The 24,222-nt window shown below is 40.4% G+C and overlaps 2 protein-coding genes across 4 annotated transcripts; one reads left to right on the top strand and one right to left on the bottom strand.

Moving 5' to 3' along the window:
- Positions 1 to 90: 90 nt before the first annotated feature.
- dixdc1a (DIX domain containing 1a) lies at positions 91 to 12,714 on the bottom strand. Of its 2 annotated transcripts, none has more exons than XM_069668692.1 (16): positions 12,372 to 12,714; positions 12,094 to 12,271; positions 7,593 to 7,750; positions 7,331 to 7,476; positions 4,571 to 4,660; positions 4,266 to 4,319; positions 4,120 to 4,170; positions 3,758 to 3,862; positions 3,607 to 3,660; positions 3,422 to 3,514; positions 3,224 to 3,301; positions 1,673 to 1,861; positions 1,516 to 1,582; positions 1,220 to 1,328; positions 913 to 1,021; positions 91 to 673 (listed from the first exon to the last, which is right to left on the bottom strand). In XM_069668692.1, exons 2-16 carry the CDS (start codon positions 12,114 to 12,116, stop codon positions 590 to 592), a joined length of 1,410 nt encoding a protein of 469 aa, XP_069524793.1. In that variant the 5' UTR covers positions 12,117 to 12,271; positions 12,372 to 12,714; the 3' UTR covers positions 91 to 589. The 2 variants fall into 2 exon arrangements, with proteins under 2 accessions (XP_069524793.1, XP_069524794.1); XM_069668693.1 differs by having other exon boundaries at positions 1,700 to 1,861.
- A 5,978-nt stretch (positions 12,715 to 18,692) lies between these two features.
- Positions 18,693 to 22,739, top strand: nkapd1 (NKAP domain containing 1). 2 transcript variants are annotated; one of them, XM_069668695.1, is made up of 6 exons: positions 18,693 to 18,756; positions 19,032 to 19,108; positions 19,439 to 19,521; positions 19,677 to 19,817; positions 20,037 to 20,090; positions 21,372 to 22,739. In XM_069668695.1, the coding sequence occupies exons 2-6, from the start codon at positions 19,040 to 19,042 to the stop codon at positions 21,814 to 21,816; spliced, it is 792 nt and encodes a 263-aa protein (XP_069524796.1). In that variant the 5' UTR covers positions 18,693 to 18,756; positions 19,032 to 19,039; the 3' UTR covers positions 21,817 to 22,739. The 2 variants fall into 2 exon arrangements, with proteins under 2 accessions (XP_069524796.1, XP_069524797.1); XM_069668696.1 differs by lacking the exon at positions 18,693 to 18,756 and adding an exon at positions 18,770 to 18,906.
- Positions 22,740 to 24,222: the final 1,483 nt, after the last annotated feature.

The raw sequence follows: 24,222 nt of genomic DNA, 5'->3' as shown, positions 1-24,222 counted from the left end.
TGGGTGTACGAGTGTAGGTGCATAATAGCTAGGAGCTGGTGTACAGTGTCATTACGGTGCGCCCGGGGAGTAATTGACAACAAAATGATGCATGCAATAATTCATGTTTATTAAAACATCAAAATTGATGCAGCACAACAACAACACTATTTGGCAATCTGGAACATGTGAAAAATGTCAGTAAACACTTTTATTTTAAGGTTTGAATATTATGCACTGATTACAGCTTTTAAAAGCACAGCGTATAACATGTGTTTGTAAATCACATTACTTTTCTTTGATAATTCAGTTTCAAGTATCATATTACTGACCATTAATTGGCAGGCCCATAGTATAAGTAATGAGCTTCAAACAATGTCTAATATCCATTCCTGTAGTAAATAAAAGTGGCACCGTAATGTCGAGTCCAATTCTTCATATTAAACATTCATTTTAAAACATGTCTTTGTATCGAAAGTGGTGTAAATTATATTGGTCCCAGTTAAGTGTATTATAACTATTTCTGTTATGGCATCACAAGTATTTTCAGTGGAATCCTGGTCCAGTGGGAGCTACTGAGGTCTGTAGTGGTGATCTCTGGTTTTCAGCTCTACCTCCTCTCTCCGTGGTCCTCCTCCACCCACGCTACAATCTTCCCCTCCCAGCCAGGCACGAACGCTCCGTCCTGAAACACCTGAACAGCAAACATCCCGCATTTACATATCCAAGAAAAACTCGCATCTATAATGCACAAAGGTGCGGACAGTGTTATTGAATTCTCTGAGATGGAAATGAGTCCACCTGCAGTGTTTTGAAGTGCCGTGCAGCCACGGCTATTATTAGCATATCCTGCTCTATAACTGGCATCTCATATTTGGCTTCAGACGCTGATGTGAAAAGAAGCAGGGGCTGTAATTTTACTCCCACGCCTACCTCCTCTTTCACTGTGCCAAACTCTGGGTCAAGGGCCTTGAAGTGGTATCTGAAGCTGCCTTGCCTGTCCACAGCAGCCTTGAAGTCTCGCAGTGTCACCTCACCCAGCCTGTGAAAGCACACTGTCAGTCATGATCCATGCCCACATACGCCCACATAGATATTAAGCTTGTCTAGGATAGAAGTTTAACCAGCACAGATACTGAAAAGCAGCTCTAGTAATGCCTGATTAAATGTATGCACAATATAATAAGGGAAATAACAAAAACACTGTTATATAAGCCCATCAGAAAGTGCTTTTTTTAACCTTTTAGGGATGTTTATCAGAAACGGAGTAAGCGAGCGATCGGTGAAGTAAAGCACTTTAGTGGAGACGGCCGTGTCCAACCCGGGGCTGCTGTGCGAGTGTGCCATTTCTGGGAATAAAAACAAAAACACTGTTTTTCAAAACAAGAGTCTGAAACAGCTCCAGCCTCACTGCAAATAATACCCTCTCCATACACAGCAGCGTGATTGAATGGCACAATTTGATTTAACACCCAGACTAGAGATGTTGCAGAGGATGACAAATCCCAAACAAAACAAAGATTCTGTTTGTCTCACTTGAGCTCGGCGGCCAGGAGTCACGGTCTGTGGAGTTGGCTCTGCGTCCTGGAGATTTAAATTCCTCCTAGAAGAAGAGGCAAACACTCAAGGTAAACAGTCAAATGTCATCTGCTGTTGACTCATCGTTCATCAGGTGACAGATGGGATTATTTACTCTGCATGTGTGTGTGCGATTGTGTACCCCTCTGTCCTGTCTGCGCTGGGTGTCCACCGAGTGTAAGCGGTCCATGAGACTGGCCACGCCCTGCTCCAGGGTGTCCAAGGTGTGATGTTGGGGGTCATGGCCAGAAAAGCTGTCCCTCAAACTACGCAGAGCCTCCCTGACCAGCTGCAGCTCCTCCCCCTGTGACAAACAGCTTCTTTATATTCGGACAGTTTTGTTTGTCATATTAAGGCGATAAGTATGGACGCATTTGAAAAAGTTACGTCAAAAATGGTGACATTACAAGCAACAAATTTAGCTTAAAGAGATAATCTTGAAGATCTGAATTTAAATAAATGTCTGTTAAGTCACCATCTATTGCCGAATGAGGTAACACAATGGTGATTGAGCCTATGGCCCTCTGATGAAAGCCTTTGCATTTGCAGTATTATGGACTGGGTGTCACAGTTAGTGACGCGTTTTCCATCACCCAGCAGTGGCTGGTCGGCCAGAGAGGGTAGGCGGAGCTAAGCGGCTGCTTTTCCGGTTTCTGTAAATGTTGCGAGTAAACAGTAATCTACTATGGCTGAAAAAGCAATGACAGATCGATGACTACAGATACAACTTCAAAAATAAGTGAAAATCTGCTCAGATGAAGGCAAACAGTCTAAAAAGGAAAGCAACCATCCTGCGAGGAAAATCAAGATTTACAACCGTGACAAAGGGAGCCAGCCATAGACGCCTGGATAAATTGGGAAGAGTGTTCCCATAATTACTATATATATTGCCACTAGGGGGCGCCCAAGTGAATGAAACTGAAATTTTTGAAATTGTCAGTTTAAGTCAAAATTCCAACAAAAAATTGTGAGATTATTTATCTATTAGTTCTGAAGTAGTCATAACGATTGATTAAAAATGATTCCTAACCACAATTATCCTATCCCATCATCCTGACCTTGTTCAGTTATTCATTAATGTAGAGTTTCTAAATATTTTGACTTTAATGTGAAATTTTGAGTTTGTGCCTCATAATTTATCATATCATTTTCACTTATCTTATTAAAAACATCTTACATGATTTTGACTTATTCCCCTATCAATATTTGTGGTAGGGCTGAACAATTAATCAAGATTTAACTGGAATTGCAATATGGCCTGCTGCAATTTCCAAATCGCAGGAGGCACAATACTTAATAAAGATGAAATGTGTGTCAAATTACCATTTTCATTTAAATACTGTGCTGCAGAGATGTGCTGGCCTACACATCATACACAGACGTAAGTATGAAATATCTTTGTTTGGTACAGATCCCTGCAGAAAACACACTATAGTCATGATTTAAAATGAAAATATCAAAATCTCAATATCAGTCATAATAATCGCAATTAGATATATTTAAAAAATCGTTCAGCCCTAATTTGTGGTACATAATTTTAAAAACATTTTAATATATATACATACTATATATATGTTTGAAACTGAGCTTCCATAGAAGGATCCGTCAATATCAACACTACAAACAGCATTTGACAGTCCTGATTACAGACTGAACGGTAACGTACTGGAGAACTGTGTTGGAATGCTGCAGGAGAAGTCGAAGCCACCGAGTTACTGTAACCACCGCTTTCACTCCTGAATGACTGCAAAATAAACAACAGTACATGGAAATGCGTAAACAGGGGCGGCTGATTTTTGTATGTAGTATATATGAACCTTACATTTAAACATATATTGTTGTTGAAAGGAGGCATGATCCCTACCCGTCCTCGCCCGCCTTCATGTGCTTTCTGTTGAGCCTCGTCGAGCTTTTGCTGCTGCTGCTGCAGTATTCTGTCCTTCCTCCCGAGTTGCTGCTGTTGTGACAAGAGAGACGAATGACAGAAGTCTGTACATGCATTAACGTACCCAGAGAATGCACTGAGGTGTAAATAATTAAAGACGATACCTCATATTCACTGAGGAATTTGTTCCTTTCGCTCAGCTTGTGTTTGAGCTCGGCCTGCAAACAGATACATCGTCATGATAAAACCTGCGTCCACCGGGTCGGGCAGGTGAAATATTTTATAGTGCCAAACGGAAATCATCACTTGTCTCACATTTTCCCCTTCCAGCTGATCTTTGGCCATGTTGTTCCTCAGTAGTTCCTGCTTTAGCTGCAGCACGGCGTCTTCCTGCACTGCCAGGCGCTGCTGCAGAGCATCCTAATGAGAAAGACAGGGGGATCAAAGAAGCGTCCAGAGGAGACCTGAATACAGATACAGCAGCATCCACCTGCTTCACGGACAGCTACACTCACCTCTACACTTCATTACCTTTATAAAGAAAGGAAAAATATAAATAGCGTCTGTGCTAGGAAGTGAAGAATCGTCACTTTGAGCTCACACAAGAGAGGAGCAGATTGAATTATATCCTTTAATCCGGTTTAATTCACACTCCAAGGACAAAATTAGAGGTTTACCTTAATGGCCTGAAGGTGGCGTGCCTCCTGTTTGTGTCTCAGGAGCTCCCTCTAAGAGCCACACAAACGAACAGAGACATTAGAGAAAGGGTCTCCTTGCATGGCAGCTCATCTATATTAAACCTAATTACATTTACTTACTGTACCTTCAGATCAAGGGCTTCCTCCACGCTTTGGTCCAGACGACTGCGGATTAGGACCTTCAAAGGGAGAGAGGGTATGAGCGGCATAATTAGAGAATGGAAAAATGTCAGAACGTATGAGGAGGCAGTGGGGCCGCATGACAGCGGGCCAGCAGATCAGAGAGATCCAATACTGCGCTACTGTAGCCGCTGTGGAGAGGAGTGATGGCTGCAAACATCATCACAACAGAAGGCCTGACACTGACACTTCACACAGAGCGGAGAGCAACTTGTTCTGTTCTCCAGTTAGCAGAGAGAGGGCACTGTACCAGCTGCTGTTCGGCGTTGGCCCGGTTATCGCCGAAGCTCACAGATCCGTCCTGGTCCTCCTCGGGGAGCGAGCCATGGAGCAGCAGAGCCTGAGGACAAAGATACACACACACTGACATATATAGACACAGTTTGAAGGCCTGTAAGCACTCTTATTAAATATGCATGGCAGAGAAGCCAGATTTATTTCTGTATTTGTATTTGTAAATACGGCAGTTTGGGGATTTTTATGCTTGGCTGCACAATATGTTTCAAATGATAACTCCAGTGAATTAAACGGAGATGAACTGTATCAAATTAAAATATGAAAAGCCTGCAGAAGTACACAAAGACAGCACACATCTACCTACATAAGTAAATCCAAAGTATAAATAAAAACCTTAATTACAAGGCTTTTTTTCAGTGTCTGTTTAATATTAACCAATCTGCTTGTTTGCTTAATAGTATCTTTTTCCCGTTCTATTTTCTTATCACTTTCTTGTGCATTATTTGTATTGCATTTACCAAGAGTTTAATTTCAATTGCAGACCAGAAGGCATCAGAGTCAGCCCACTTTCTTTCTGTTGTTTTGTAGCGTGAAACTATATTTATTCATCTAAATCCTTGAGGGTTATTGTGGGAAAATAAGAGCTTAAAAGCAACAGTTTTTTGTTTCACTTTATTCATCTGAATAGCGGAACAGATCCGAGATGTGGGTGGTGATTCAGAGGTCTGGAAACGTAGAATCTAATATGTATAATCCTGTACGTTTGTTTCACTAATCTGAACTCTGGCAAACAGGAGAAGGCAGAACTGGTCATCAGGCATGAGCACTGCATTAGCTTTGGACATGTATTACACATGACAGTAAGGGCTGTGGAGTGGGCAGCGAAGGTTATTTGTGTGTGGCTGTCTCTGCCCAACACACTAACAAGCCGGTGTGGTTTACCAGGTACTGTGATATGTGTCGGCCAGATTCAGATCACCTGGGCCCAGAGCTTCCAGGAAATAAAAGCCCGGCTCCAGCTTTTCTCTGGCTCCGATTCACACCTGGACTCATCCCAGCCAGCACCTGGACGGTGTTGCATTTGTTTGGCTCTTGTTTTGCTTCTGATTCACAACACCTTACATTCACATCTACACAACTGATGTTACTGACTAACACACTCGATATCAGTAGTTCAACCTTTAGTTGTTTACTTTTTTACATAAAATATAAATTTTCATTCTCATTAATTTCCATATTTGTCAAAGCCTACAGGCGATAAAATGTTTAAAGTTGCTTCACACTGTTTTTGTAGGTACTGCACAGTGTGTGGACTTGTTGTTGCTCCAATATCAAGAATATAGTTGTATACAAGGAGGACTCCACACATGCAAATATATTATCCTTAGTTCAAAATATAATGACTTATTACTTTATATTTAGATAAAAGTGAATGGTATAAATATGGAAAATAGCAGATGCAGTATTTTTGAATGGGCTGTCTACTTTTATATGATGAGCAGCATAAGCACTGTTATATGGTAATATAATATGGTAATATTGTCACCTGTAAGCAGGAAGTTTAAAGACCAGCTCCAGTCATGTTTTAAGAATATAAAATGCTCTGCTTGAAATAATAAATTGTGTCAAATATGTTTAATTACCTTGTAAATATCCTCCCAAGGCATCTCCTCCTTCTGCCTCATTAAATATTCCTGAATCTGCATAGGCCCCGCCCACTATGCACAATCCCAACCGCCCCCTCCATCGGGAAAACAAAACACGTCTCTGCCATCGTTTAGTGGCAACTTGTTGAAACTTTGCTAGCTTGAAATGTAATCAGTAGTAGTAAAGTTAATGTTAGTAGTCAGTAGTGAGTTTGCAAAAATTACAATGACAGCTACAGCTGGCTCGCACATCGCCGAAGTGGTTGCCATATGTTGCACATAATGATATGCATAGCGTCACCCCATCCAGTAACGGGATTGGCTCCTTAGGTCTGTGACGTCTCAAACCTGCCAATCTGAAAACGTGTTGTTCAGCCTGTCCTTGGTACACTGCAGTTTAAAAGCAGACAGGCCCAGCCATGGAGATGACTGCTGATGTTGTCCCTGATATGTCTTGTAGCACATGAGAAACATCACATGAAGAGGGGGTCTTTAAGGTGATACTTTTACGTAAAGTCACATATTATGTCTGGGTCGATATTCCCAAATATTAATTACTAAAATATTGTCTATTACTTAGTGTATCCTTTATCTTATATCCCTGTTTAATGAACATATATTTTCAATTCATTCATTTGGCAGCAGGTGTCAAAGATGTCTTATAGAGAGATTAATTTGCATACACGCTTTAATATTGGAACAGCTGCTTATTGATTTTACAGCAGAAGAATCGAGATTAGATTGTCAGCCTGACCAGCTGTTGAGGAAATGAAAAATCGTGTGATATTTAAAGGGACAAAAAGAGATCTGATTAGTCATTCTGGAGATCATCATGTGCCTTGATGTACCGCGAGTAGCGGAAGGGATTTGACGCGTCCTTTATTTGCCTAATGTTTTAACAGAGCCATAGAGTCTAGAGCGAATCTCGTCTTAAAAATCAATCTGGATGAGACTGAAATGCATTTTTGTTTATATATTTATTTATTTTTGAGTCCGAGTTGCTGTAAAGCGTCAGGGACAGCCGTTATATTTGTGTTGTCATCTTCCTGTGGTGCCTGTGTAGTCCGTGTGCCCTCAGTTCATGCAGCATCACAGTACTTTGTTTTAAAGTCAATCACCAGCCTTACCTGTAGGCGGAACACCATCCTCCTGGCCTCCTGCATCTCCTTCTCCAGCTGCTCCTGGTGGGCGTCCAGCTGCTCCTCCCAGGACTTCTCCTCCTCCTGCACATCCTGCCCGAGGGAGGGACACAATCCGCACAGAGACACCTCCTCTGGACGGAAGAGAGGAAAGCAGACGAGATCAGACAAGGGAGGGAGGTTTGTTGTATTTGGAGGGATTCATCGCATCATGCCTCGCTCTACAAGAGTTGATGTGCAGCCAACCAACCTGCGACAGATTTCTTCTCTGTCAGCTCAGATTTGTCTTCCCGAGGTTCCCCCCGGTCCTCAGACTGATCGTGGAGTGTCTCCTCTTTGGGGGTGTCAGTGGCCTGGGTGATAACATACTCCTCTTTGGGGGAGTGAGCTGGGCTGGCTGAGCTGAGGCTGAAACAGATGGCAGGCACAGGCAGGAGTGAGTGTGTTTGCATCTCCTGCCAAACAAATGGCAATAAATAAACCTAGCTGCATAAAATGGAGATGTACGCTTTAATATCTCCCAAAGCAGCATCAAAATGTGAATTAATCCCATCTGGGCTAAATATTTTAAACCATATCCGTTTTGAAAACATAGTGCCCATAAAAATACAGCGTTTCACGTCTGTTTAAGAGAATTTATGAAAACACAAGACAGGACAGGATTGAAACCTGTTCAGAAAACACACAGCAGGAGCAGGAATGCACGCAGCTCTGTCATTTTTTACCACAGGAAATTCTTGACATAGTTTGCTCCGCCTTCGGCCTTTATTTCAAAACATAACCCCAGTATGGTTTCTGAACGCCTGGTTTTCTTGCAGCTTGTATGAATATATGTTTTGTGTTTTCTCAGAGCATCTGGAGCAGCCTTAGGTTCGTGCCGGCTGTCATATTTACTTTACTGTGTTTGTGGAAATAGGATGCAGCCACTGTGACCTGCGACCTATGGCATTATGCATGGTCCTTTAGCAGGGGATTCCTTCTTTATGCCTCTGTGTCCGCCTGGGAAAACAAGCCTGCGTCTGCGGAAACAGATCTAAAATCTTTGCCAGAGAAGGGACAGAGAAGTATCACAACTCATCACGCTGCCCCCGAGGCCAAGAAACTCGCAAGGACAAAAATAACTGTGGACTTAACTGTGGGATAAAACTGTGTTTACAAAGCAGGGAATCCCCTGAGGGATCGCTGCTGCACAGTCGAACATGTTAGTTCCATACATATGCTGCAAGATTTAGATAGTAGCTGATGAGATTTTCTGCTTATCTAATAGCTTTACTCCACACGAACAGTTACACTCGTATTATCCATCAATTTGGAGTTCACAGCCTCATGGTATAATTGTGTTCATAATCCTGTGACTGCTTGTAATACTGTGCACATAAGTTCTGTCTCAGCGCCACCAAACAGACTATGATCATGCTAGCAGCTTTGTAAGGCTGCTCATAGACAACTTTGTACTAACATCTGAAGAGATTGGTAGGGGCTGTTCTTTTGCAGTCCAAACTGCAAAAGAACAAAGGAAGATGGAGGTTTTAAGTGCAGTTCAAACGGTAAAAATCTGTTTAGTTACTGTGGAAATATGAATATGGTGTCGTAAGTCAAGAAAACTGCTTAAAAATTGAGGTTACAGTTTCAAGACCTTGAGACCCTTTGAAAGGTTTTCTTAATGAGTCATACTAAGAGGATATTGAGTAAAGCGAGGTACGCACTACAAGGTAATCTGGCTGATTTTTGGCCGAAACGATGGGGAAGCAAGCTGACTGAAAAAGGAGGCACAACAACCGCAGCCATGGTGACAAAAGCAAACACGAAGCGTAAAGTAACATGTACAGCCCATGTTCACGCTGTCTCCACCACTTCACCCAGTTTGTCCTTTTTCTTCCTGAATTTTCAATCATCTAAAAGCAAAAGCTATCATCGCCAATTCTTCCTGTCCATCGTCCGCAATGTTTGTTTACTCTAAAGTCGTGTCTGACCGCGAGATTTCCAGTGTTTTGAGTCTGACTGTGTTTGTTCGAGAATGGAATCTCTAACAAACAGAGTCCGACTATGAGTTCATATTGTCATGTGTGGGGTCCCTAAACTTCCCTCAGGAACAATAAAGTATCTATCTATCTATCTATCTATCTATCTATCTATGTATCTATCTATGTATCTATCTATCTATCTATGTATCTATCTATCTATCTATCTATCTATCTATCTATGTATCTATCTATCTATGTATCTATCTATCTATCTATCTATCTATGTATCTATCTATCTATCTATCTATGTATCTGGTCTATTCAGATTTTAAACATCTTGTAGTGTGGGCCAGGCTTTAAGAAACAATGAACCTTGGGAACATATGCTTCCTAATTTTGAGCTAAATGCTAATATCGGCACGCTAGATGCTTAAAACGGCAATGCTAACATGCTGCATGCACTTTAAGCAGGTATGATGCTGTGTACACCATCTTGTTTGGCATGTTAGCATGCTAACATTTGGTAATTTGCACCAGAAACAAAGCAGAATTGAGGTTGTTGGACATATTTTACAGGTATTTTAGTATGATCACGATTGCTCTTAAATAGTATAAAAAGAATTGTCAGTATTGGACTAAAAAAATGATCTGATGATGGCAATAGATTTATAGTTACACTATTTCAAAGAGGTAGTGCACACTTTATCATGTTTTTGAGATGTGAATTAAATGTTCTAAGACGATAAGGTCTTAAGTCATGAAATGTAAAGAGTGTTAACGCTCTCTAATCAAAGTCACTGACCAACTCCTGCATCACACGTCCCGCCTCCCACCCCGTCACCCTTCTCAGCCCTTTGCCACTTTAAAGTACTAAAAAAGACGATCAGATATTCCCATCTGGATCTTATTTGTGACTGACCGTCTTGCCTCTGGAATTATCCACAGAAAAGTCAAAAATCATTCAAACTTTTAGCAGAGTTTGCTCACATGAAAAAGTTGATTCAGCAAAGCGAGAAACTTGAGATAGTGTCTTCCGTGCCTCTCAGGAAGAGTAATTGCACCAGGTCACGTCAGCCGAGCGTCTTATCAGATGCTGCTGTGATTATCCCTAAGTCTTTCTGCAAAGGAGATCAAAGCAGCGGCCTCCCACTAATCTTGTCGTTGCAGTGATGACATTATCGAGATATCCTCTGTCATTGTCTCAGGGAGCATCAGGTCAATAAACCAACACATTTACTTTAGACACTAGCTGCTAAACTGTTGCACAAAAAGAACTAATACAAAGGCTCCAGATAGATTTGGAACATATGGGTTAGCCAAAGATTAGCGCCGGGATTTGCAAGAGATGAGCTTTAGTCCAACAGATTAACATCATTTGATCAGCAGCGTTGGAAAGTTACTAACTACATCCACTCCAGTTACAGATACTTTGAATGAGTAATTCCTTTACTATGCTGTTGTACATCTGCTTTACTACATTTCAGAGGGAAACACTGCACTTTTTACTCCTTCAGATTTATCTGACAGTTACTGGTTACTTGTTACTACTTACATTAAAACATGACAAAGTACTCAAATGAAATAAAATGATAGTAAAAGATTAAAAAAGTGTTTTTAGTGACTCCTTACAAAAAAGCTTCATAAGCTCGAGGCCTCTTGTCTTGTGTCAAATGAATTGTTAGCAGTTCAACCAAAAAGAGTCAACTCTCTGAACTTCACAGTTTGGTTCAATAACCTGTCAAGTGTCAGAAAAAGGTAAATTAAAGGTAAAATTATCCAATATTTAACTAAATAAATTGGGGAAAAGTCGTAAACGTTAAACAACTTTGAGCAGCATCAAATTAAAGGAGCAATTTGCCCCTGGAAAAAGCCACTGTCAGTCAAAGCTGGTGTTCTCTGTAATCGATAGAAGCAATTATATTTGAAATTGGCGCCATAGCTGTACAAACAGCTTGTGGTTTCGCCCATTCTACATCCCAACAACACCCAGCATGCAGAATCTGAAATACAACGAGAATATACCGGTGGATCTTCTAAAAAATGTTGTTACATGAAAAACAAATCTATTAATGTCCCATGAAATATGCGCAGAGGACTTGGTTTCACTTTTGATACTTTAAGTATATTTTGCTGTTAATACTTCTGTTCTTTGGCTTAATTGTAAATGCAGGACTCATACTTCTAATTCAGCAACTTAGCATTACAGTTAGGTGTTTTTACAAAAGGAAAGTCTACACATTTACCAGTAACTTATTTTTAGAAATTATTTAAAATGATTAGCCCGTTACAGTAAGCTGCTAGTCTGGTGAACTCTGTGCAAATCTGGAAAAGATGGCCGCTTTTTAAAATATTCACAGGCCAGAAGGAAGCTTTGTGAAATTGTAAGGAACACAAATTAAAAATTGTTTTTGTAATATAATTTTTAAATGTATAATCTTCATCTGAATCGTGAAATGGACGAGCCGGTAGTGGAAGTTGGACTGTTGTTGCTAGGCAATAGCAGCCCAGCACGACAGGCAGATACATGGACACACCCACACCTACTGCACTGTAAACAGTGAACAATACCTGCACAGTTAGGGATTCAGAGCCCCATTGTTATGGTGAAATTGATTACTAACACTAACACAAAGACACTTATGTTATTCATGATTATTTAGATAATGTAAAGTCTTCTGAATTTAGGCCTAATGTGTTGTATTTTTCTGCTACTGATGCACTAGCAGACAAAAATAGCAGCCCCGAGCGCCATTTATGTTAAAGTGATAATAAAAAATCAGCGCTTACCATTTCATCTGTTTGGCTCCCATGCTGGTATTTACAGGCTTAACCTCCCATACAGTCGGAGCCCGGCATCTGGGTGATGCTCTGCTTCTCAGTCAGGACCATCGCCCAAACACAGCCAGAAGCGGCGGGGAGGGGAGCAGCCCTGAAAGCACAGCCAGTGGAGCCTCCACGTCGCACACTGTGTTCAATCAGAAATAACAGCACGTTCAAATCCTCTCCAGCTGCATATTCCTAAAACATAAAGCTGCAAATCCCTGAACCCTTCCCCTAAATCATACCCGGGCTCAGGTCGTAGCTGGCACAGACAGACAGACAGAGAGAGAGAGAGAGACAGGGGGAGAGAGGATTGGTGCTCAGCAACACCAGCGACTGAAGTCTGCCTGGTTTCTCATTGCACACACCAGCTCCCATTCACGAACACAATGTTTTTTGTTCCTTGCGGACAAGAACTGATGCAGCTCTTGTGCATCTTTTTCTCCGCCGGTCTGTTTGCATTTATTCCCTCAGCCCTCCCTCCCTCCTTTCCCCCTCTGTCCCTTCTGCTCGGTCGCTCTGGCTTTGTAGCAGTCCTTCCTTCTTTTCACTGAGCGAGGATGTCAGACATGGCTCTGTCTGGGTGTGTTTACCCTCCCCCCCTCTCTTTCCTTCGTTCCTCCTCCCTCCTTTCCCCTCTGCTCTCTCCTTTCACAAGGAGGAGGCGGAGGAGGAGAGATATTTTCTCCTTCTCTCTCCTGTCCCTTTGCTGTTTTTGTTTTACTGTATGAAACCGCAGCTAAATTCAGAACCCACATATGGAAGTCTTTTTGTTTGTTGACAAAATCACAGGCTTGCACAACAAGAACAACAACACACCACACAAGCTGCAACATATGAGATATTAATGATATATTTACACAGACAGAGGAGGCTACTTAACAATAAGCAAACAGAAAATGGTATTTATGGAATGCAAACATTTGACTACAATTACAGCTCTTTTCACATTACTCATTGTTGTGCACTGCTTGCAGCAAAAACCATATTTGCTGCAAGTGTGAGAGGAAGCCTTAAAACACTATTTTTAGAGAGCCCTGAAATTTCAGAGCCATTAGATGAAACCAAAATGCACAAAGTGTCAGGATTGCGATTTGAGCAGCAGGCAACAGAAACAAAAGGTTGTCTCTGACATGTGCTGCTGTAGTGTAAAGTGCTCTTTTCAAAGGCGTTTCAGCCAAGCACTCTGTCATTAAGCTGTTAGAAATGTCGCTGGTGTCATGGTGTGAAATACGGTCAGTCTCTACGTGGCAGCAAGCAGTTCTGCAACCACGCACAAAGTGACTTGTATGAGTGCCATCAGCACATGCTCCAATTAACTACCTAAGTGGTGAGGGGTCCTATACAGCCATGGACATGTACAGTATGTAGACCAGAGTAAAGCAGCAGTAGAATAACACTGTACATATAGGCTAGTATACCAAACTGCAGAAGCAAAGACTAGATGTCCCACACGGGGAACGGACTAAAGCTGGAGCGATTACTCAGTTAGTTGTCGGCTACATTTATGACACACAATGATCATTGATGAGTGGGTGAAAATACTTTTTAAACTGAATATCTTTTTATATGGTTCTGGACAAAACAAGACATTTGAAGATGTAAATAATCGTGAGTTAAGTCGACTATAAGTTGCATGTAGGCTTATGAGAAAGACCCTACAGGTATTTCTAACATCATAATCAGCTCAATAAATATTTTCTTTATTAATGTATGGGCTCAATGGCTAGTTTCACGTCTTCTTCCACATACAGCATCCAAAATATTGTCACTTCAAGCTCCAAAAAACCCCAAAATTCATTGGGCTAAAATGCCAAACCAGAGGTTTTATAACGGGGCTACATAACCAGTGGGTGACATCACAGTAGGCAGATTCTACCAACCAAGTGAAATAAGTGGTGTGCACGTCCACCTGTCCAATGGAAGGATTAATTGGCTTAATTCAAACTGGGCTCATGCAACATAATAGAAAAAATAACTACCTCTAAGTATTGTTTCCAAAGAATAACTTACCTAACTTGCTTAATCCTCTTGGTTCCCAGCAGAACATAAGGCTGAAACTATCTGCTTCCATCTTGGCCTATCCTGTGCGGCATGTTGTGCCTCGCCCCGAGTTAGGTTGGCTGTTTTCAGTTCTGAGATCACAGTTCTCCGCCAGGTTGTTTTTGGCCTCCCTTGTTTCCTCTTCCCAGGTGGAGTCCACCTCGAGGCTACTTCAGGAATGCGGTCCTGGTGCATTCTGAGCCATCGGAGACGTCGATATTTAATTTCCAGCACCACATTGGGACAGTTTTTGTACAGGTCCTGATTGGAGATCTTTTCTGGCAAAAAGATGCGACATATCTTGCGAAGACATCTGTTGAGGAACGCATTGATCATTTTCATGTCGCTCTCAACCACTCACCAGCATTCTGAGCCATACAGCAGAACTGATTTAACATTGCTGTTGTACACTCTGATCATGGTTTTTAGGCTGTACTGCTTTGACTTCCAGATGTTTTGAAGGCTTGCAAATGTGCTGCGAGCTCTCCTGAGACTTACGCTGATGTCTTTGCTGCATGCATTGTTCTTACTGAGGAGACTTCTCGGTAAGCTCCACGACACAATCGAAAGGGTTACCGTCCGCAGTGATCGGTGCATTTGGTGTTGAATTTACGCACGGCACATGGTATTAAGATATATTAATGTTCAGACCCATCTATATTCAAAAGAATAAGTTGCATTAATATTAGGCAGGAGGAGCTGCTCCATAGAGTGTTAGTGTTAGTTTGGCAAATTCAGTAGCTTCCTGAAAAACCTTACCCCAAACAGCTTTCCTGTATTTGACATAGTTTCTTCTCCTGAGATTCTCCCTTAATATTTTTGCTACAACTTTAAAAAGACAAGGACAAACTCAGGTACAGAACGGGGAGACAATGAACAATCAGCAGACAATGATGTGATGAAGGGAATAAGGGAAAACACACTGTTTCTATTCTATCCATGCGTGGATGATACATACGGAGTGACTTTGCTGCTCAGGGCGCGTAGGGAAAGTCATTCCACCGCTGGGGAGGTGAGAAGAAAGCCGGTTTGCCACAGGGACGGCGTGCAGTCAGCCAATTTGTAAATCAAATGAGTTTCTGAAATAGAACAGATTGTTTGGATGGTCACAATGGATTCTGATTGTGGAGCATTATTTTGCATGCTGTGAAGAAAGAGTTACAAATCTCTGGTATTTCAGTGACCTTCAAACAGATTTATGAAGCACAGACTGATTCTGTCCCCTGAAATCACATTTATTTTTGTTGTTGAAATAAAGTCTGTGGCTGGTCAGGTTCTTTTTGATGACGCTGAAGATTTAAAAAATGATTGGAAGTCTCTGTCAACACAAAACGTCTACCAGTCTGTGCCTTTAACAACTGTTGAAATAAGCCAGTTTGCTCAGTAATAATCTTAAAATAGTCAAATTTATAATAACAGTTTAATCTTCATATAATCAAGACTTTTTGTTTGTTTTAATTTAGTTAAATAGTTAAAGTAATAATCTTGAAGATTTTTTTACGTAAATAAATGTCTGTTAAGTCTCTATCTATCTCCGAATGAGGTAACACAATGGTGATTGAGCCTATGGCCCACTGATGAAAGCCTTTGTATTTGCAGTATTGCAGACTGGGTGTCTGTGGCGACTTTGCCGGAAAAAATCCCAAGCGGCGCCCAGTTAGTGACGCGTTTTCCATCACCCAGCAGTGGCTGATCTGCCAGAGAGGGTAGGCGGAGCTAAGCGGCTGCTTGTCCGCTCTCTGCAAGTGTTGCGAGTAAACAGTAATCTACTATGGCTGAACAAACAAAGAAAAGATCGATGAATACAGATACAACTTCAAAAATACGTGAAAATCCAAAGAAAAAGAAACAAATTGGACGCTCAGATGAAGGCAAACAGTCTAAAAAGAAAGCGAGGAAAATCAAGAGTTACAACCATAACAGAGGGAGACAACCGTAGACGTCTTGTTATCGCCATTAGAGGCGCCAAAGAGAACAAAACTGAATTCTTCGAGATTTAATCTTTAACTATAAAAGAAAATAAAAAATCTTTAGCATCTTTAGAAACCTCGGATCCACTTGTATTCAAGCCTAAAGCCAAACATTTTAACACATTTCACTAAAACCTGCTCAAACTAACCCAGGGATTTAAACCAAGAACCTTCTAGCTGTGAGGCGACAGCGCTAACCATTGCACTGCCATATAGCCCATTCATGCAACATAAATAAAATATTTGTAAGGTACATTTGTATTAAGGAAAATATAAAACCATTGAAATGTGAAAAAGGCACCTAAAGTAAAAAGTACCTTTAGTAGAGAATAAATGTAGTTACTTTTAATCACTACTCACTGCATTCATCTGCTTCTTTCTCTGCTTTCATACACAAGAAGTGTCAGGCTTATTGTGAAATGATAACCATTGTTTTTAGCAGTTCAGTATCAGAGCTCCGGTAGTTAGGCTATACATTAAACTACTTTGACACAACTGCTCCTAATCTGGTTTGACTTGTGTGAACCAACAAAGAAGTGAAGTGTGAACCTGTGATCTATTTTGAGAGAAAATAAATAAAAAGATGAAAAATGAAACATATTCTTCTTGTTTATCAGCTGTCTATGATTCGGGTCAAAAATAATCAGCGGTGATTGACGTGAAAACTTGAAGGACGTGAGCATCAATCCTCCTGACAAAAGTTGATTGATGGATAAGGAGAAATAAACAAAATCCAACGAGGTCTAGCTTTACAGTTCAAAAAAACACGCCTGTTTCTGTCAGTGTGGTATCAAAGCTCACCAAGGCCGGTCTTGAGAAACTCCTGCAGCCTAGTTCTGCATCTGAGCAGCAGCTTCAAAGTGGAATTTGTAAGATTGAGTCTCTGCCTATTTTAAACCCTATATCTGCTACAGAGCAGATGACACTGTGCCATAAAGCTGACAGGCACGGATCTAAATTAGGTCTGACATATATACATAGAATGAGATGAAAGTTTGATTCCCCCTGGGTTGTATTGGAGGCATAACAGTCATATTCTATCAGTGGTAATATGGAGCAGCTTCATGTATGTAACCTAGTTGACTACTTATAAAAAACACTAATTAGGCTGCCCTTAATTAAGTAGCGCTTACTCTTTATCATGTTGAGCCTTTAAAATACCGGCTTGAATAACTTTAGGGTAGTCCTAATAAGCTGAAATGCCTTATTAGTTATTACAAAGTGAGCAGTCTTCCAATATGTATGTGCATACTGCCAGAACTGCTGATCTAACCCTGAATGGATGGATGATCTTGCAGTAAACGCCTGCTGTTTATAGCATCCCGGTACTGTGCCCCTCTGAGGACGTTGTGCAGAGTGTAGATGAAGTTTGTTGTATTTGGGTCAGATATAAATACAGGTTAGGACTCAGGGAGAAAATATAAGATGTTATTTTTTACTGTAGAGTTTTGAATTGTCTTTCTATTTATATCTGACTAAGTGGGACAGCAATAGCTTGGATGTTTCTAGACTTCAAACAACTCAAAAATCATCTTTTCTAAGCATGTAATTCACATCTTTCGGACATTTGCTTAATCTCTGTACAGTGAGTACTTTATATTTGCACTGTGGTCAATATTTTGCACATTTTGTACACACCTTTTATGCAGTTTTATTTTTTTCATATCATGTATTGTAAATATTTATTTTCCATGTGTATTTCTTTCCATACCTCCCTTTTTTATTCATTTTAAGAACCATCAAACTAAGGCAAATTTCTCATGTAAAAATTTATCCGGAAGCATATCTGATTGTGATTCTTACTGTCATTTGCATTCATACTATTTTTTGTGTTATGACATGTAAACACAGACATTAGACATGTTGGTCACAAAATGTCCTGCAGAGAAATTCCTAAACAAAGTCACAGAGCCAGGATATAGCTTATCAATTTGCTACGTCTAACTTATTAGCAAACAATTTAGGAGCTTACTTACGTATAGCAGAAACAGCAACATGATCTTCCCCTAAGTGTCCTCTTCCTCTTCTTCCTTCCACCTGCTATGTTTGGTTCTCTCCTTGTTCAGTCTGCAAACTACAGAAAAATATCTGGGTCCTGCTGCTAACCAAAACAATTAGCTATAGTGCTGACTCTGTTGGGCATCATGAGCATCACTTTGACATTACAGAGAGCCATTTGACTTAATGAGGCTATACAATATTGCTAGTTAGCTGTAGATTTTAGTAGTTCTTCAGAATGAATGGTCTTATTTGTTATATTTAAGAATTTTCAATTATATACATATATATATATATATATATATATATATATATATATATATATATATATATATATATATATATAACTAAATAGTCACGGGCTTCTGCTATATTTTTAGTTTTACTTAGATCGTTTAATTTACCGGTCTAAGATTTTCAGTGTTGAAAATCCGCCACCTGGAACAGTCCACAACTTCTGCTGCGATGATTGGCGGACTATTGGACCAATCACAGTTCCGCTTTTTCAGAAATCAGTGACGTAGATTGTGCGACAACGTTACGTCTCACAAGACCGGAAGTACCGTTTGAGGCTGTGAGCTGTGTTTTGTCCTTGTTGAATGCTACTCGTTTTGGAAAGGTACAGTCTGTACAAATTTGCGAAATGAAGGAGGAAGTTTTGGAGTAGTATTTTTAGTTTGATGTTGTCAAGAAAACCTGCACAGAGTAGATTTAATACACGTTAATCTAGTTGCTTCCAGGCGTGTTAGCTAACGAGCTAGGCTAACAGGTGATGTTTAGTGTTCATTTTACAGAGGAATTACTGTTACTATGTTGTCAGAAGATGATCTCCCTTATCAATCTTTTATTTAAGCTCATTAACCAACGATATGACTTACATGTGTCTCATGTCAGGTGTCATCATGTCAAAGCAGTCGATGGGAAAGACACTGTTGAGGAATGTAATCCGCCACACTGATGCCCACAACAAGGTGCGTTTGTGAAACATACTCCTGTGTATAAGGTGCAATTAAAACTTTTTTTTAGCCTCATACAACAGCCTGGCAATAAATCCTGTCTTTGTGAAAGTTTTTATGTTAGATTTTACAACTTACTACGATTGATAATTGTATAACTCAAAGAAATACTGCAGTTCCTCAGACTTATATCCGTTACTCAAAGTCCAAAGGCATGTATGTAACCTCAGTAAATATTTAAATCCTGGATGCTTTGATGTAAAGCATTGAAATAGTATGTGTGGGTGAGAGTGTGCGTGTGTCTGTGGAGTCTTTAATGTACTTACTTTTGTTGACCCACTTCAGATCCAGGAGGAGATGGAGATGTGGAAAATGCGAGGCTGGGAAACGCAGACGTCCCACCCCAAACATTTGCCAGACACCGACAGGTAAGACATTTGAATGTTTGAATCCCAGATTCATTTAAGAACAGGTTACACAAAGATCATGAGGGAGAATGTTTCATTATGTAGCTCTCAGTTTAGAGAGCTGTTACTGTACAACATGTTTGTATTTGATTTATTGTTGAATGTTGTTTTTCCAGGGCAAGTATGCACTGTGATCGAGTGCCAGGTCAACGTAGAGACATAGGTGGAAGTGGAGAGCGAGCGTCGGAACATGATGACAGAGAGGCCCGATACTGGACCCGCAAGCTGTATGAATTTGAGGCCAAAGATCCTGACAGGTACAGTGTATGATTTAATCTTTGACTAAATGTGTTTTAGCTTTACTTTGAAAAATCTCAGTGTTACATTTTTGAAGGTAAATAGAAGAAAGAGAATTAGTTTCCTTATTTTTATTCTCACTATTTATAAGGGGCAGTGCACACTGATGGACCCGATTATGTAAATATAGGTGATTTAGAAGAGACTGACAAATGTAATCTTAAATATTCACATCACAGGTGGGGACACAGTGGCTTCAAGGAGCTTTACCCGGAGGAGTTTGACAGTGATCGGTAAGCAGAAAAGAAGCAGCATTGCATCAAATAAACAGGACATCAGATTGTAAAGCGGCGATCCAGAGACTTAGCATTGGCTTTTTGTCAGTACTATGGGTCTAGCTTCCAGAAATCTGGATCCTACACTCCCCCATATTACAACATATATTTATGTTGTATCAAAGTAATGGAAAATAAAAGTTTGAATCTTCCGATTAGGAAGCACTGATTCTTCTGAAAGCAAATAAATATGATGTTAAATAATCAATGCAGAGGACTTGAATCCTCACAGAACAAGCTCTGTAATCATTACATCTTGACTTGCCAGGCGTTGGCATGAAAATCTTTTGCATCTTTACCATCCATCTGATATTATGTGAATGTTGTGCAGAAGTTTTTTAAAGCAGACTGTTAAAAAAAACAATGTCTGCAAACCAAAGTTGAGATAACACTGATGACATCATGAAGGATTCATTTATTTCATGATTTAGAAAACTTCTAAGAGTAAGTTGTACCTATTGTTGGGTACCAACACCCGGTATTAAACGGACCCCAGAGCTGAATTATGAAATAACACATTATTGATAAACTTTTAACATTATCGGTTCTGCTTCTGGTGCTGGAAAAATACAGAAAATAAGTTTCCTGTTTATTATTGCTACAAAAACTTTATTTTGCACATTTAATCTCATAAACTGTTTCTAACTTGCTATAAGATTAAGACATTTGTCTGTGATGCATATTCCCAATCCAGAAGAGAGATCTTTCTCGCGGAGCCTGTGTGCGAGGGGCGGGTGCAGCTTTCTCTCACCCACGCTACAGCATGCACACACATACATACATACATACACACATGCACGCGCACACGAGTTCCTGCTCGTGACGATGGCAGAGAGCACTACACATTCAGCGATTCGAACTGTCCAAACGGCTGTTTAAAGTGCCTCATATACAAGCAGAGACATGCACAGTTTTCGACTCCCTTGCTCATAGTTTATAATAATTGTTATATTACAATTGTTTATTTTACATTTCACAAAATAAAGCAATCTTAATTTGTTCGTAATTTCTTTGTTTTTTTTCTTAAAAAATATCAAAAAGAACCGATAAGAAAACCCTGAAAGTATCGATAAGAGTAGTAATACCGTTCTTAACGATACCATCCCTAGTTGTACCAATGTGCATGTAAACTGATCCTGATGTTTTACTTGGTTGATTGCCCCTTTAGAGCATTGTGTCGTGACCTTACAAATGCTCCGTCTAGACTTAATATATTTTGTTTCTTTTTTCTTTATTCAGTGAAAAAAACAGGGCCAATAAGAAGATTGGGCACCACAAAATGAAAAGGTCAAAGTCTGACACAGAAGCGAGCTTATCGAAACGATCAAAAAAATCTCGAAAGAAGAAAAAGAAAAAGAAGAAGAAAGACGAGGAGGGAAAACGTAAGAAAGCTGAGTCATCAAGCAGCAGTGATGACAGCAGCGACGCCAAAGACAAGCAGCGGAGGAAAAAGACTAAAAGTCGACATAAAAACAAGAAAAGTGCCAAAACCAGAGGGAGGGACGAGGACAGCAGCTCGGAGGACGGTAATGATGAAGAAGAAAGGGAGAGACGGACTCACAGTCGCAAAAAGCGAAAGCAGAACTCCCACAAAGACTTAGACTCAGGGCCATACTCAAAGAAGAAGAGGAAAAACTGGAAAGCAGCAGGTGAGGAGAGCTCAGGCAATAGTTCTGCAGACTGAAATGGACGGATTAGGTCTGACGAACAACTCAGGGAAAGACCAGAAAAATACAGCAGATTCCTTTTGTTCTTCTAAACTTCACTGAGGGCTTCTCCCTGCAGCGCTGTTCTGTTTTGTGCTCCGTTAGACATCAACAAACCTGTGCTGTCGGCTCTTTCTGTGGGCGTTTTGTGCTGCAATAGCTCATCCACCTCTGCAGTTGCTTGAAGCGCGGCAGTACAGACAGCTTGAAGAGGGATGGTGGGGTATCCACCACCTGGCCCAGGAAGAATCCTGTCGGCTGCAGGCTCATTGATTGATCATTGACTCGCGCCTCAGACTGTCTGCATCACGAGGAGACCCCTCCCTCCTCCCTGTCCTGAATTGACTGCTGCTTCTTTTTTTGGAGCACATCTAAGAGAAAGGAAAATTACGCATCTTTTCTCACCAACTATGATAGAATTTGCTTTTGTTTTTATTCATGTTTTTTTTTTACTTTTGTACATTTTAATATTTGTATGCAGCACATTGTGAAAGGTGAAAAATAAACATCTATGTTGCTGTTTTTAAAAAATATTTTTCTGAATTATAAATGTTGGAATATATATATGTATTTTTTAATACTTCCATTTGAAAGGCCAAAACCACCAATGGATTTATCAGACCATCAAGGGACTGTACAAAATTGGAAAAGATGGAATGGTATTATATTTTACATTTTGCTAAAGGTGGGGTTATCTAACATTTAGGGAATGTGTTCAGGTGTTATTGTCAATAATGGTTCGATTTGACTTACAAGCAGGGAAACAGGATTAAACAAGTAGCACCAAATAAACATGTTTATTTGGACCTGTTGTGGAAATGTTGGCAGTTCTACTCAAAATATTCATTATTAACCCATAAAAAGGCCTCACTTTTATACCTATTAAAACATGTTTTTCACACAGTTCCTTATTACCTGTGTCAAAGATCTGTTAATATCCAGAAATGATTAAGAACACATCAATGAGCGACTCTGTTGGACTGCAAGACATATATGAACAAGAATATGGAATATGACTGCCTTATCTTTTAACAGAAATATTAATAGTAGGGATGCACGATGTTAGCGGCACATTATCGGTATCTGCAGATAATGGCTTGATTTCTGCTGATATTTCCCGCCGATAAAACAATGCTTTAATGGCATCGGTTTGGCTCAGTGGTTAAATCAGCGGCCATATATAGAAGCTATAGTGCTTGATGCAGCGGCCCCAGGTTCAACTCCCGCCCTCGACCCTTCACCACGTGTCATCCCCTGTTTCCAACATTATCCACGGTCCTCTCTCAATAAAGGCCCAAAAACTAATTTTTAAAAAAAGCGTGAAGAAGGGTGCAAGATGTCTGAGGTACGGCAGTATTTCAAAGTTTCCAAAACGGACAGCAAGGTTGTGCTCAGCATCGGTCATGCGAGGAGGGGCCAAATCTCATTCATTCAACACTACAAATGTAATCTGCCAGTGGGCAACTACAATAAGAGCAGGCATGATATCAATTACACTACAGGGGAGACTTGATGTTCTCTGCAATTAGATGGAAAAAGTACCTAATATATGAGTATTGAAATCGATAAAGAGTGTTGGAAATTGTCGGCATATCGTATATTGGCAAAATATCCTCATATCGTGCATCCCTAATTAATAGTAACGGCCTGAGCTATAAATGTAACATCGACAGTTTCCATCTGTCTGTTTAGATAAGGTTTTCACGTTTGCAGTGAAATACAGCGATGTAATGAGCCGGCAGTGTAAATCTGGATAAGTGAGTTAATAATTCATATTTTAATACTCGGGATGTAACCTCGGGCATAAAAGAGATTACATTCCTGATTTGAGGCCTTGGGATTTTTTTTTTTTATATCCATCAGGCTGTTAGTAAAGAAATACAGAAGCTGGGCCAGCATGGATCAAAGACCTCTCCGCAGTCCTGTCCCAGCCTGAACATGCACTCTTGTTATGATGCAGGATTTATACCCTAATAAGCAGCTATTCATGATCAAAGTGAATTCATTAAGTGATTTACAGAGTGCTCTTTGGCTGCGGCACAAGTCAAAGAGCTCTTGAGGTTAAGCAGATCCCTTGTATGACTTCAGTCTCGGGTTATGTTCTGCTTTTAGTGAGTTTAATGCCAGAGAAAAAGATTCAGTAACAGCAAACAGAGGGCTGGGTACAGAGATTTAACACTACACTCTCATAAACAGCACCACTCACACCAGATTAACATCACGCTCAGTGCCGCTGGTCAGTTTCTTCCCGTCACACTTGTCAGACTGCATTTAGTGTTTCACATTTTTAAACAGGCATGGTCTGTTATGAACCTGGTAACAGTAAGTAGGCCTGAGCCATTTGTGTATTTTTAGATAATCTGATGCTGAGGGAAGTGTTGGTG

This window comes from Semicossyphus pulcher, unplaced genomic scaffold (genome assembly GCF_022749685.1).
Source record: "Semicossyphus pulcher isolate SPU_LCO1_2020_fin unplaced genomic scaffold, fSemPul1.0.p SCAF_19, whole genome shotgun sequence".
Classification (NCBI taxonomy): domain Eukaryota; kingdom Metazoa; phylum Chordata; class Actinopteri; order Labriformes; family Labridae; genus Semicossyphus; species Semicossyphus pulcher.
The sequence above is the reverse complement of the archived record's forward strand: the minus strand, read 5'-3'. Positions and strand labels throughout refer to the sequence as shown.

What these genes read in the sequence shown, in the direction of transcription:
- dixdc1a (XM_069668692.1), bottom strand. Translation starts at nt 12,116, where the DNA reads ATGGGAGCCAAACAGATGAAATG. An exon ending in GCCACCTTCAGGCCATTAAG is followed by an intron (nt 3,863 to 4,119) that starts GTAAACCTCTAA and finishes CTTTCTCATTAG; the next exon opens with GATGCTCTGCAGCAGCGCCT. An exon ending in CTGATAAACATCCCTAAAAG is followed by an intron (nt 1,022 to 1,219) that starts GTTAAAAAAAGC and finishes GTGCTTTCACAG; the next exon opens with GCTGGGTGAGGTGACACTGC.
- nkapd1 (XM_069668695.1), top strand. Translation starts at nt 19,040, where the DNA reads ATGTCAAAGCAGTCGATGGGAAAGACACTGTTGAGGAATGTAATCCGC. An exon ending in ACACTGATGCCCACAACAAG is followed by an intron (nt 19,109 to 19,438) that starts GTGCGTTTGTGA and finishes GACCCACTTCAG; the next exon opens with ATCCAGGAGGAGATGGAGAT. An exon ending in GAGGCCAAAGATCCTGACAG is followed by an intron (nt 19,818 to 20,036) that starts GTACAGTGTATG and finishes TTCACATCACAG; the next exon opens with GTGGGGACACAGTGGCTTCA.